Raw genomic sequence first — 12,881 nt, 5'->3', positions numbered from 1 at the left:
ATGTCTAGCAACATTTACAAGGGGCACAGTGGAAAATGTCCTTACCAGCTCCATCACAGTCTGGTATGGAAACTACACAGCCCAGGACAGGAAGGCCCTCCAGCGTGTGATCAAAACTGCACAGTCCATCTCGCTACAGGACATTTACCACACCAGGGCCATTAGGAGGGTACTCAGCATCATCAGGGTCAGCACCCACCCCCAGCACAGCCTCCTCATACCATCAGGCAGAGGCTACAGGAGTGTACAGTCCTGGACAACTAGACTCACCAACAGTTTCTATCCACAAGCCATCAGGTTTCTGAATAACTCCATCAGCACACTGCCCCTTATCATCACTCTGACTGGTTGAACCTAGGCCAATACACACACACACACCATGATAGAACTATACTAAACTGTACGGACACACTACATTTATTACATGTCTTGATCTTGTCATACTACTGTTTGCAATGATTCACAGTGCATGTAACTTTACTGCCATGCATCTCTTGCATGTCTATAGTTTTTACTTATCTTAGCTTAAATGATGTCTCTGGTTTAATGTGTGTGTAGTCTTTAATTTATATTATACAGTTTTTACTTGTCTTAATTGCTTATGTGTTAGTGGAGGACCAGCAAACAGTCACTGCATCGTCATGTCTGGCTCTGAATGCTGGCTTTATCGAACGTCCGCCTGCACTGTTTAACAGATCGCTCGCCATTTTTTTAAAACCTCCTTTAGAAATCTTCATTGGGCTTCGTTGAGCACAGCCAACAGGAGGGCAGTTAACATGTCTGAAGGTCCCTCCAACATGGACGAATGGCTAGTTTGTCTTGGTCGAAGCACGGCAAAGATTTGTGTTCTTGCATGTCTGGCCCTAGCATGCTGTTTCCCACCGCACAGAGCTCAGTGTGGAAAGCAGCAGTGTTCAGACGGTGGAGCGTCTTTGAGTCGGATCCGCTAGGAATCTGCTTGTGAGGACTTTAGCAAAGCAGAAAAGGAGCTAACGCCACTTCTTATCTCTGAATGGGCAGACTGAAGACTAGCACTTATTGACTGACTATCTCGCGAATAGCGAATGTGCTGAACACCACAGCTAGCAATAAGACACAGCATCGTCCTTCTACATTAAACCACTCTGAGGGGTGACTGACCCGGTGCTGAGGGGTCTGACCTGGCGCTGAGGGCTCTGTTTCTCAAGGAACTTAACCAATCCTTGCTGAAAAAGTTTGAACAAATGCTGTTTAGCCCTGCCTTCACTCCAGTTCAGTTTAACTCTTGTTTTATTGGTTACCTCATTAAAAAATGACACATGATGACTAGAGGGACTCATTTTCAAACTGGATGGAGTGAATGTCAATGGAGTGTGTCTGGTTGAATGATGGGTGTATTTGGGAAAGGGCAGTAGCCTCAGCCATTGACTACAACAACCATATAACACTGCTTCTGCATTAATGATGCCTTGAATCAAAATTAATGAATGTTGGGAAACTGGAATAAGATGTTTACGCTCAACTTCACCCTGTCAGAATCCCCTCTTTGAGATCTGAGCCGAGGAGGAATCTACATTAGCCTCATAGCTTTACTGCACAACAAATAAATCAAACTCCAGACATCATGGCTGATCACCTACATTTCGGTTGAGGGATTACTGTGTTTTTCTGATTTGTCACTTTACTATTCATTAAACATGGAGAACCACAGAGAAGGCCAGCACTTCTACATCACACACTAGGAACACTAAGATCGTAAAGGGGAAGAAAAACGTCACAGTTAAGAAAATTTACAGTGTTTACTTCCCCTTTCTAAGAGTCATTGACGGGGGTATGAATGTTCCTGGAGCTGAGTTTCAGTCCATTTCCTTTCCTTTCAAAGCACAATGCATGTAGAAACTTTATAAGTAAAGTCTAGTAATGTACTCACTCACCCCAACTGTCCTTCAGGGCAAGAAGATATGAGGCTATGAGGCTTTGAAAACTGGTAAACCCTTCACATAACTGCTTCAGCCCTATGAACTGTAGTACATTTGTGGGTGACTCCAAACCAGAGGAACCTTCAGCTTGAAACACCTGGTCCTAAGAGAGGGAAGGAGTGTCTCTCACCCATAAATATGGACATTCATTTTATTAGCTGCTCATGTTTTAATAACAGGAAAAAAGGTTCAGGAATATGCTGTCTCAAGCTGCAGTCTTCTGAGCACAATGTATGGAATTCGTTTCAGTTTCATAAGTAGGAATGGTCAGCCAGAAGATAGCAGGGCTGTGTTTTGGCAACAACCTGGTTATACGATCCATATTCTGACATAAGGGTTACAATAATAATTTTAGGAAAACTGTCATATAAAAACACTGGGGATCCGAAGACGGAGTAGAACAATGCCATCTAGCAGCCGGGGTTTAAACACTACACAAAATGAACCACTGTCCGACACCAAGCTTTACATGGAAACTATATATTCAAGACACTGTGTTTGTAAGAATCGATACAGTATTGCAGAACATAGTATTGTGATTGTGTTGATAACTGATAGCTTCTTAAACCCTTAAAAAACGTACAATTAGTAGCACATACTACGGACAAACATTAAGGGTGGTAGTTACATGGTATGTAATATCTTCAACCCGAGGCCCATAAGGAATATGTGCTGTGCTTCCTGGCAAAGAAGTAAGCATTTAATGCATTTAAGCATGTATTCAAAAAAAGTCTCAGTAAAGCCTGCCACACCCACCTCCTTCGAACTCTGTCTGGCAGTTGCCTGAATTCTCATTCAGGCTCTCCTCCTCATTGATGATGATGTTTTCGATGTCCTTCATCGTGAGATGATCCCGGAAGGCATGGAACAGGATGTGCTTGAGCTCCTCCAATGTTATCCGCTGCATGTCAAACTGCAAAACAGGAGCAGAACAATGTCAGGACCAAACAGTGTCCTGTCTAGGCTGAAAAAAAAAACAACTTTGTGAATACAGCAAACTTTTAATGCCTGAAGATTAAAATAATGTTTTTAAATTTTTGAGATCTGCCAGAAATTCAGGATGCCCTTGTATTAAAACTGGTGCTGAAAGAACATATTCACGGTGTACTCATCGAAGGTTAAATTAATAGGACAAAAGACAGAAGAAAAACAAAGAAGACAAAGACAAAAACGATAAAGATAAAGAAGACAAAGAAAACTAAGACAAAGAAGACAAGAAGAAAGACAAAGACAAAGAAAATACAATTAAGAAAAACAAAGGAAAAGAAGACAAAGAAGAAAATTAAAAAAAGACAAAGAAAGGAGACAAAGCTAAAAAGGACGAAGAAGAAAAAGAAAAAAAATAAGACAAAGATTAAAGAAGACAAATAAAAACAAGACAAAGATAAAATACAAAGAAGAAAAAGATAAAAAGAAGACAAAGAATAAGAAGAAAAAGAAGACCAAGAAAATCAAAGGAAAAACAAAGGAAATGAAGAAGACAAAGAAGATGAAGACAAAGCAGATGAAGACAAATAAGACAAAGAAAATAAGACCAAGAAAAAGAGAAAGAAGGAAAGATAAAAAGGTCAAAGTAAAAGAAGACAAAGATAAAAGAAGACAAAAAAAGAATGACAAAGAAGACAAAGATAAAAAGAAAAAAAAGAAAAATGAGACAAAAAAGATCAAAGGAGACAAAGGAGAAAAATATAAAGGAAAAAGAAAAAGGAAAAAAGACAAAAAAGAAAGAAAATGGAAAAAGAAAAAGAGATAAAAGAAGAAAGAAAAGGTGACAAAGACAAAGAAAAAGAAGAAAGACAAAGGAGAAGCATGATGAGGAACAATATTTTGCTTTTCCTATTCCCTAGCTGGACAAGCACACCACACTACACCAAGACTTTGGGTAAGATTCCTAACACTTCATTCTCCTTCCTGTGTAACATGATTCTAATTGGAAGTCACTCTGGATATGACAGTCAGCTAAATACCACAAATGTAAATGTTAACCAGCTCTGTGAATATCACTTACTGGTAATAACTGCAAACATACGCAGAGTTCAGTTTATCCAGGAATTAATTAATTAATACATTTTTGTAATATCTTAAACTGAAAACCATTGGCTGTGGTATTTACACATAAAGCCTGAACCATCAAATAATCACATAATTCCTAGGAAATTTAAAACTGGAGTGTTTATCTGACTTTCTGACCAATTATTTTAAAGAGATTTCAATTATATGACTTTAATTATATATCATATTTACCCCAGGAATGTATGTTTTTTCCCCACAAATGAAAAAATGTATTTTCGTTGTGCACGCAATGCACGGGAGACAGGAAACTATCTGATCTGATCATATTTTTTTATTCCTGACGTTAATTATTATTGATTTCATTTATTAGCATTTATTACTGTTATTAAGAAGACATTATTTAATAATTATTTTTTTATAGATAATGAATTTTATAGGCCCTAAAATAGAACCCAGTGGGATTCCACTCCAGTGTAACAGTCGTTTCTAAGTCGTTAATAACTTAATAATAAATCCAGGGTTCAAGGGGTTAAAAACCTCCGATATGTATTAAATACTGTATGACACAGTCGACTTTAAAGGGCTAAAATAATCTATGCATTTCCTGCTAAACCTGTTCGGTATCTTGCTTATAGGTTTTCCTGTCACCCGTACAAAACTGTGTTCATGCATGATATTTACAGAATAGCAGAAGCATTCTCCATCTTGTGAATTGATTTTTCGAGGAGAGGTAATTACAGTGCCGACGGATCAGTGCAACGCCTTATTTACGAAGCTGTCAGGTTAAAGGATAAACAGTCATTTCAGAAACAGAGAGAAAATGATGCTGCTGGTGACAAGTTAACACAGAACATCATCAAGCCCATTTATGGGCGGGAAATGAAGCACTACTACAGAGAGCGGCAAATTGAATTTTACTGTTGGTGTTAATTTCCCAGCAACACAGTAAAACTGGGGCACGCAGAGGAAGGCCTTCTGCTGAGTATCGGAGGAAAAGTTCAATGTCTGCTTTTGTAGCACGTAAGAAAAATGCATGCTGGGCCAAGCTGTTGTTTTATGGGGCTCATAAGGAGATACAACAGGATATTATAATAGCTGGCAAGATAATAAAGATGCAAGCTATAAACCGTTACAGACAGTATGCACAGTGCCACTGATGTCATTTTATTGACAGGGGAAAACGTATCTCAACTTAAACCTCAAACATTATTGAGTTTAAAGTACAGTGTGTGTCAGTGTGACTTCAGTTTGCATTGGTTTAGCTATAAGCCGTATAAGGGTCGCATACACCTACTCACAGGAAGGTGCTTCCTTTCTTTACTATTTTTTTTATATATCTTATATTTTAGATTCTTCAGAGTAGCCCCTCTCCATGCTTTGTGCACTCTTGGCATTCTCTTAAGCAGTTTCATGACGAGCCCCCTGGCATCCTTTTCTAAATGGCTTAAAGAAGTTCCACATATGAGGACACATAGGATTTGAAGGGATCTCAACCAATCTCCTAGGAATCTCAGGACGTTTTCTCTCCAAGATTCCTAGAAAGCCAACTGTTGTTTGACTGCAAAAGACCTTCAGATTTTGAAGACTCTGGAGTGGTAATGCACTGTTCTACTGTGCAGCGACACCTGCACATATATCACATCCTGAAGTTAAAAAAAACAACTTTTTTGAGCGAAGGTATGTTTGGAGCAAAACGGCACCTGAATTTAATGAAAAGAACACCTCTCCAACTGTTAAGCATGGGGATGGATTGATCATGATTTGGGCTTATGCTACAAGCAGTACCTGAAGAAACACTTCCCTGGTGGAGGGAAGAATGGATTTAATTAAATACCAGCAAAATCTGGAAGTAAACATCACACTGTCTGCTAAAGGCAAAAAGCTAAAGAACCTTAACATCATTAGAAATCTCTGGGCAAAAACCTCAAATAGATTAGTGCACACAAGACAGGCCAAGAACATCACAAACCAGGAGCCTTTTGTAAAGTGGAATGGGTGAAATTTGAGTCTAAGCTGGCTATGAAAGGCATTTACAAGCTGTGATATTTGCCCAGTAGTAAACATGCAGGGTGCCCTGCATCTTCGCTTTAGGGCCTTTTGCATTTTTGTTATTTTAAAATGGTAAAATAGGGAAATAAAAACGTAAAATTAAATATTCAAAAGAATGTCATCTTTTACTTGCTTAACTTTTAAGAGTAATTTTGAGATGCATACATGCAAGTCAATCTTGGGAAAAGGACCAAGCCCTTCTCTAGGTCATCCCCTTTATACACCAACACCTCACAGTCTATCCCTGTCCGAACAAGCTTCGTTTCCACCTCCATCTTGCCTCCTCCCTCTTCTTCGGACCATCACTCTAACGGGGGGCCAGGCTTCACATGCAGACCATGAAAAGCAGACCTGGACTCCTGGCCAAAAACATTTAAGTCCGCCCTTCTATTTCACCTCAGGGTGTGGTCCGCACTAGCAAATGACCTATATTTGGCCTATATGTTTTCTTGAATAGTGAATAATGGTTTAGCGAACACTGGAAACTCAAACGGTTAATGGTGTAATTAGATACCTCAGTTCGCCCTCCTTCCCTCATAGATTAAAAAATATATATAAATAATACATCAAGACAACAGGACAATGTGCTTAGTGCAGGTGGTCAATATCAATATCATTATTTAAGAGAATTGCATCGTTTGACTGATTGAACACCAATGTTGCAATCAACTTAACCCACATTAGCACATTCAGTGTCGTCCATCACACCAGTGACTGAACGTCTCACAGCTCCAGCCTCTCTAGTCATGTAATATGTTGTGCAACAACATGAATAAAGTCAGCGTTTCTCTTTACCGGGCAAAAATGAGTACTTCCTCTGGAAAAATTCCAGAATTTGCAGTGCAAAGCAGCCTGGCCTTCTGAGATCAAATCTGGGATTGCTCTGGGCTTTTGGTGAGGCAGAGAAAACCTCGGGGGCACTGATGTGACCTTTGGCTGACCCATGGCTAGAGAAGTACTGTTACTTGGGGACACTACTGGCACTCTAGCCCACTGTGAAAGCAGGAGTGAGGTCAGTGGCATCGCAGCTAGATAAAGAACTTCATTTTCTTTCCAGTCTTACACTTTTCTTTTTCTTCTGTGGAAACTGTGAAATCACAATGACCTTCAAGGCTGAACGGCAGAGCTAGAGGCAGTGACTAATCTTTGTAATGATGACTGTGTGTATGATCTGTTCTTTGTTTTAAACTACAGAGTGCAGCACAGCCACCTGTGAATGGAACCATCCACTCCACAGAGTTGCAACATCCAGCGGCTTAATAAAGCTGAGGCTTAAGAATTGAGCTAACAGTTATCACAGTTCGACTCCAGTGCAGTGATACTTCAACAGAGCGTGAATCAGAGAGACAAATTACACCTCTGCTCTCTAAGCAAAAAGGTTTCTATGTAGTACTAAAATAGAGTTCTTTCACTTGTAAGAACCTGTAGGTTGGTCTTCTACTAGTCTGAGGAATCCTATAAGCAAGCAAGAAAACACAAGCTTCCAAAGGGCTCTCAGAGGTGTCATGGTTATATCAGAATATTATGACTACCAATGGCTACCCTTGGCTCCCTTGGCTCGGATGACACTGGCGAGACGTTGTGGCATGGACTGGAAATCGCGTCCTTTGTTTGTGACGAACGCTTTGCACTCTGCTACAACTGACTGGTGTGCTCGCTTATTTATAGGTGCAACAAACCCTATCACGCAGCATCTGTGACGTCCCAGGCAGAGTTCATTCCAATCCAGGAGTGATCATAATATGCTGATATGACCATGCAGAACTATTGCCATTATTACATTTTTAGAGACTGTATTACTACAACATAGAGAATTACATAGAGAAAATACATAAATAAACATGGAGCATATGCATAAAGAAGTTCACTTACTTTTTGCCTTCCTGTGTAAATAACTTAATTGCATTTATTTTTTTTACATTTTTGTGTATATATAAATAATACATTTTTCCAAAATGACTTATGCTTCTGCCTATTTTATCGAATAAATTACAAATTATTTTCTAGTAATTGTGCTTAAATTATGTTTTAAAGATTTACAGCCCTAAAATCTGTAATGTGCTGGCATTCGGTAATTAGGTATTTGCCTGTTTCTGTCTCTAATCTATATTGATGGCGACCTTCTGCTGCATCTCAACACATAGATAAATAAAAATATTCCAGTCCTGAAAAACAGCTGTTTAAAAATCTGAGGTGTATAAAAATCAAATAGCAGATTCACATGAACTTCACTGTTACTAATTTAAACCTTCAAACCATAAAAAGTTTTTAACTCAACCTGTATATAATTTAACCTGGACCTCAGATATCAATAAAGGATACACTATAATTTGCTTTGGATACGAATGCTAAATATGTGAATACAATATTTACAGACAGACATGTATAGGTATTTAGTACATTATTTCACAGTCTGAAGACCACTGAAAGTTGGCTGCTGATGCCTGTTGCTACACAGAAATACAGGAATTAGCCGTGTAACAATACTCATTAAACATCAGCACAATTGGTGAGCCAGTGAACTGTGTGACCTTGCTGTGGGTTTATGTGTTTTGCTGCAGGGCTTGTTATGAAAGCTTTAAATGTTACAGGGCCCTTGTCCTTACATTTTTCATGCATTCTATTTTTAAAAGCTCCACTTTAAGTGGGTTTATGCACAAAATGACCGTAATTCATTTTACATGAACATTTTCCAATTTAAATGCATCACTTAGAATTAAACAGGCTGCTGCTGTTAAGCCCTATCCAGGGGAGTATTCCTACCTTGAGACCAATGTTTTTGGTCATGGGCCTTTAAGACTGATCTATGTAAATGACCCCTGTTCTAACTGGTCACCCTGTATAGTGTCTTGTTCAAAAATCTGCCCAGACTGAAACACTCCGGGCCTTAATTTTGCGATGTGTTTGATTTAGGGCGTGTCGGTGTCTTTGTTATCGTAATGACGGGAAAAGTACGCCTTGCGTCTCTTAATGAATGATGGGTGTGTTTTGGCCGTAACGTGCAATTAACGGTCCAATCACGGTGTCACTTGCCATCCCCTTTAAGAGCCAGGTGCGGTCTGACTTGCTATTGCTATGTCAATGGCGGTGGAGAGTCTCGCTTCTACAATAATGTTTTTTTTTTGGGATTCTCTTTATTGTTGATGTAAAAGTTGGCACAGCTGCCAACTAGCACTTGCTATGGGTTTGTGCACTGCTGTGTGTCCATATGTGAGTAACAAGTGGGAGTGTATGTTGGGCTGCACGTGCCTGTGTTGACAATTCACTGCCAAGATAGCAACGAACGTTTGACTGCTGACGCCTGCCTAGGTTGTTTTCAGTCAGTGGAGCTCCTGTGCAGCAATACGCCAGATAATTCACCAGAACACACCTCATTTCGAGACCATCACGCCCATTGGCGTAGATATATGCGAAAGCACTGTTGCTATTTAAACCATGCAGGAGGTGTGAAGGTGTGAAGATAGGCTGTTAGTGGGGTGTAAGATAGCAACGAGCATCGCGACGTGCTATGCGCAGTGGGGAAAACAGGGCCCTCCTTATGAGTTCTGAGTGAATGGGCGGAGCTACACTGTTGTGCTGGTTTTTATGATGTCATAGAATCAATCATTTCAGAACAGGCTATTTCTACAGCTTAGTTTGTGTACGTGGACTACATGGAAAGGATCATTATTTTAGTTCAGCCTATTCTTCATTTGATAAATTAGAAAATGCTAAAATGTTTTTAATGTTTAAAAATACAAACAAAAAAAATTCAGATCAGAACTGAGCACTACATATACATGCTTTCTAATGTGCCATTAGTCGTTGTGAATACATTAACTGGTCAATGGTAGGATATGACAAAAAAAAAAAAAAAAAAAAGCCACACACTAATGTCCTGTCATGGTGCACTATTGACGGTTCTGTGCGCCGAGCTTAATGGTACTTGGGCTGCAACTTATCAGCCTGTATTGAGCTGTCACTGTAAAACAGCGTGAAGTTTATCGACACAAGCTTCACGCTGGGCATTAGTCTGCTTAACATCAATTACCAACATGCTAATAGAATCCTGCCACTGCAGCACGGGGAAGCTGTGGCTACTCTCCCCACAGCCTGGCTGCAGCCACATGCTCTGTGTATGTGTATATCGTCACTGTCTGAACCAAATCGCCCAAATCTGAAACAGTACATTTAAAGGGGAACGGACCTCCACGGCTTTTAAAGGAGACTTCCACTGATTCCAACCCTTACTTTACAGCGGTGTTGATAGAAAGTAGGTGTTATAATGACTATAAATATTGCAAATATAACTCAGATGCAACTAACTTGCATTTATCTTCTATGTTTTATATGTAATTTTGAAGGTGAAATAAAAAATTTAGGTAAGGGTGCTTTAGGTAGACATGAAAACCCTTGAAAAATCACTTTCTGGATCTAGGCGATGGCCCCATCATCAGGAGATTGCATATTGAATCACCAGCTATGGCACAGATTAAAAAGACTAAATCACAACACCCATGATGTGTGTCTACTGGCTCCAAAATGGCTCACAGTGCTTGGACCCCTGTTGATCACCTCTTATCTAGTAGTTCTGATAATGTGTAGAAATGAATGTGCACTGCATTCATTTCAGACAAAAAGTAAATATTAGTTGGTTGTCTTAGTTGCTAACAATGATCACTTGTTACACAAATAAATCATTTTAATATGAATTAATTAATAAATAATTATTTTTTAGGCCAACATTGGAACGTTTTGGAAGAATCAGAAGATGATAAAATGAAAGTAACTTTTTATTTTATTTTATAGTCATGTTATCTTAGTTCTGATTGGCCCATCACTCATCATATCAACATGATGAATGGCATCTATTAATTAAAACGGAAAATGACATTGTGAACTGTTCCAACAATGTAAGTGAATCTGCATTTTCAAACTGTAAATATATAAGGGAAGAAAATTCAGTTACAATAATTTTATATGACCAATAATGTGTGGGTGGGCAGTAGAAGAGAGAGAATTAGGAAAGTTGTGAATAATTTAACAAGTTGCCATAAAATCAATATTTTTAAGAATCATGTTTTTTTTCTACTGAAATGAAGTCACCTATTCAAGAATGAAGATTTCAGGCCCTGAAGCCACACGCTCGCTGGAAGTCATAAATCAATGCTCGGCCCGTTTTTATAGCTGCAGAACCCCGAGTCCTTCTTGCATAACATTTACCAGCCAGCAGTGCGACCTTGTTTGACCATGGTGTGATTTTATTCCCTGTACATCCTCCAGCACCGCTCAGGAGAACAGGAATGAAGTATAATAAAGTGTAAGTTATGGTCGCTTCTCAGAGCCTGGACTTCAGGGGGCCCAAGCACACAGCATTCAGACCTCTACAGCGTTCTACAGGTCCTCAGCCCCAAAGCAGCCAGCACCACCACTCTTGCACTGGCTACTGGTCCAAGACAAGGACTGACACCTCTGGGCAGACGCCCTGACAGGAATACAAAGCAGCAATGATCACCTGAGGAAAACACACACTCCATCATTCTCTGGGCCAGCGCTGAGCTTTTGGTCCTCTGAGACACAGAAACTTCTCCTTCTCCAGAAGCTATTTAGCAGGCCAGCCTGCATCACAGCTCCACGCTATTACTAAGAGCAACCAACCAGAAACAGAATTAAGAGGGAACGCCAGGTGGCATTTTTAAAGATTCCCAGTCTGAAAACACATAGATGGTCTGAAGCTTTTATGTATTAAGCTTTTATGGACGATTCCATTCAAACATAATACGCAGGAAAGAGTGGATTATAGAGGGTCCTGAGCAAGATTGGCGCCTCCCAGGTGAACCAACTTTTCTTAAAAGACCCTGACAGACAGACAAATGAAACGAGAATCGGTAGGTAACGACGGATTCCTCGTCCGAGGAGCTAATGAACTAACAGTGCTACTGGTACAGTGTTGGATGCTGATGTAGACTCCTTATTTTCTCCACTTGTTAAGCTTGTGAGAACAATACACTTCACTATTTTATATGAACTGAGTTAGCATCAGCTAGAGTAGCTGAGAGTAATATTTAGTTGACATCCGATAAAGCAATTAACATCAAGCTAATGTCAGCTAGAGTAGATAACATCTAGCCAACGACAGCTAGCCTAGATAACATCTAGTTATGTCCTCTAACTGATTTTAACATCAGCTAGAGTAATTAACGTCTACGCAACATTAGCTAGAGTAGCTTACATTTGCCTAGCATCAGCTAGGAAAGGTAGTTTCCAGTCAACATCAGGTGGAGGACATAATATCTAGCCAACATCAACTAAAGTAGTTCACGTCTAGACATCACTTAGAGTGGTTAACATCTAGCTAACACCAGTTAAAGTAGTTAACATCTAGCCAACATCAGCTAAAGTAGTTAACATCCAGACATCATGTAGAGTAGTTAACATCTAGCTAACACCAGTTAAAGTAGTTAACATCTAGCTAACAGCAGTTTGAGCGGTTAACATCTAGCCAACATCAGCTAAAGTAGTTAACATCCAGACATTATGTAGAGTAGTTAACATCTAGCTAACACCAGTTAAAGTAGTTAACATCTAGCTAACAGCAGTTTGAGCGGTTAACATCTAGCCAACATCAGCTAAAGTAGTTAACATCCAGACATTATGTAGAGTAGTTAACATCTAGCTAATGCCATGTAGAGTAATTAACATCTAGCTAACATCAGCTAGAGTAGATAATATCTAGCTAACATCAGCTAAAGTAGTTAACATCCAGACATCATGTAGAGTAGTTAACATCTAGCTAACACCAGTTAAAGTAGTTAACATCCAGCCAACATCAGCTAAAGTAGTTAACATCCAGACATCATGTAGAGTAGTTAACATCTAGCT

At 39.5% G+C, this 12,881-nt stretch overlaps 1 protein-coding gene across 2 annotated transcripts in view; it reads right to left on the bottom strand.

The window, feature by feature from the left end:
- The window catches only part of caln1 (calneuron 1), an 89,804-nt gene that overhangs the window by 9,496 nt on the left and 67,427 nt on the right, over nucleotides 1–12,881 (bottom strand). For both annotated transcript variants that reach the window (XM_072692243.1, XM_072692242.1), the window contains exon 5: nucleotides 2,715–2,871. In XM_072692243.1, coding sequence (XP_072548344.1) covers nucleotides 2,715–2,871 — 157 coding nt within the window. The remainder of the gene's footprint in view (nucleotides 1–2,714; nucleotides 2,872–12,881) is intronic.

The sequence above is a fragment of the Salminus brasiliensis genome, chromosome 11 (genome assembly GCF_030463535.1).
Source record: "Salminus brasiliensis chromosome 11, fSalBra1.hap2, whole genome shotgun sequence".
Classification (NCBI taxonomy): Eukaryota; Metazoa; Chordata; class Actinopteri; order Characiformes; family Bryconidae; genus Salminus; species Salminus brasiliensis.
The sequence above is the reverse complement of the archived record's forward strand: the minus strand, read 5'-3'. Positions and strand labels throughout refer to the sequence as shown.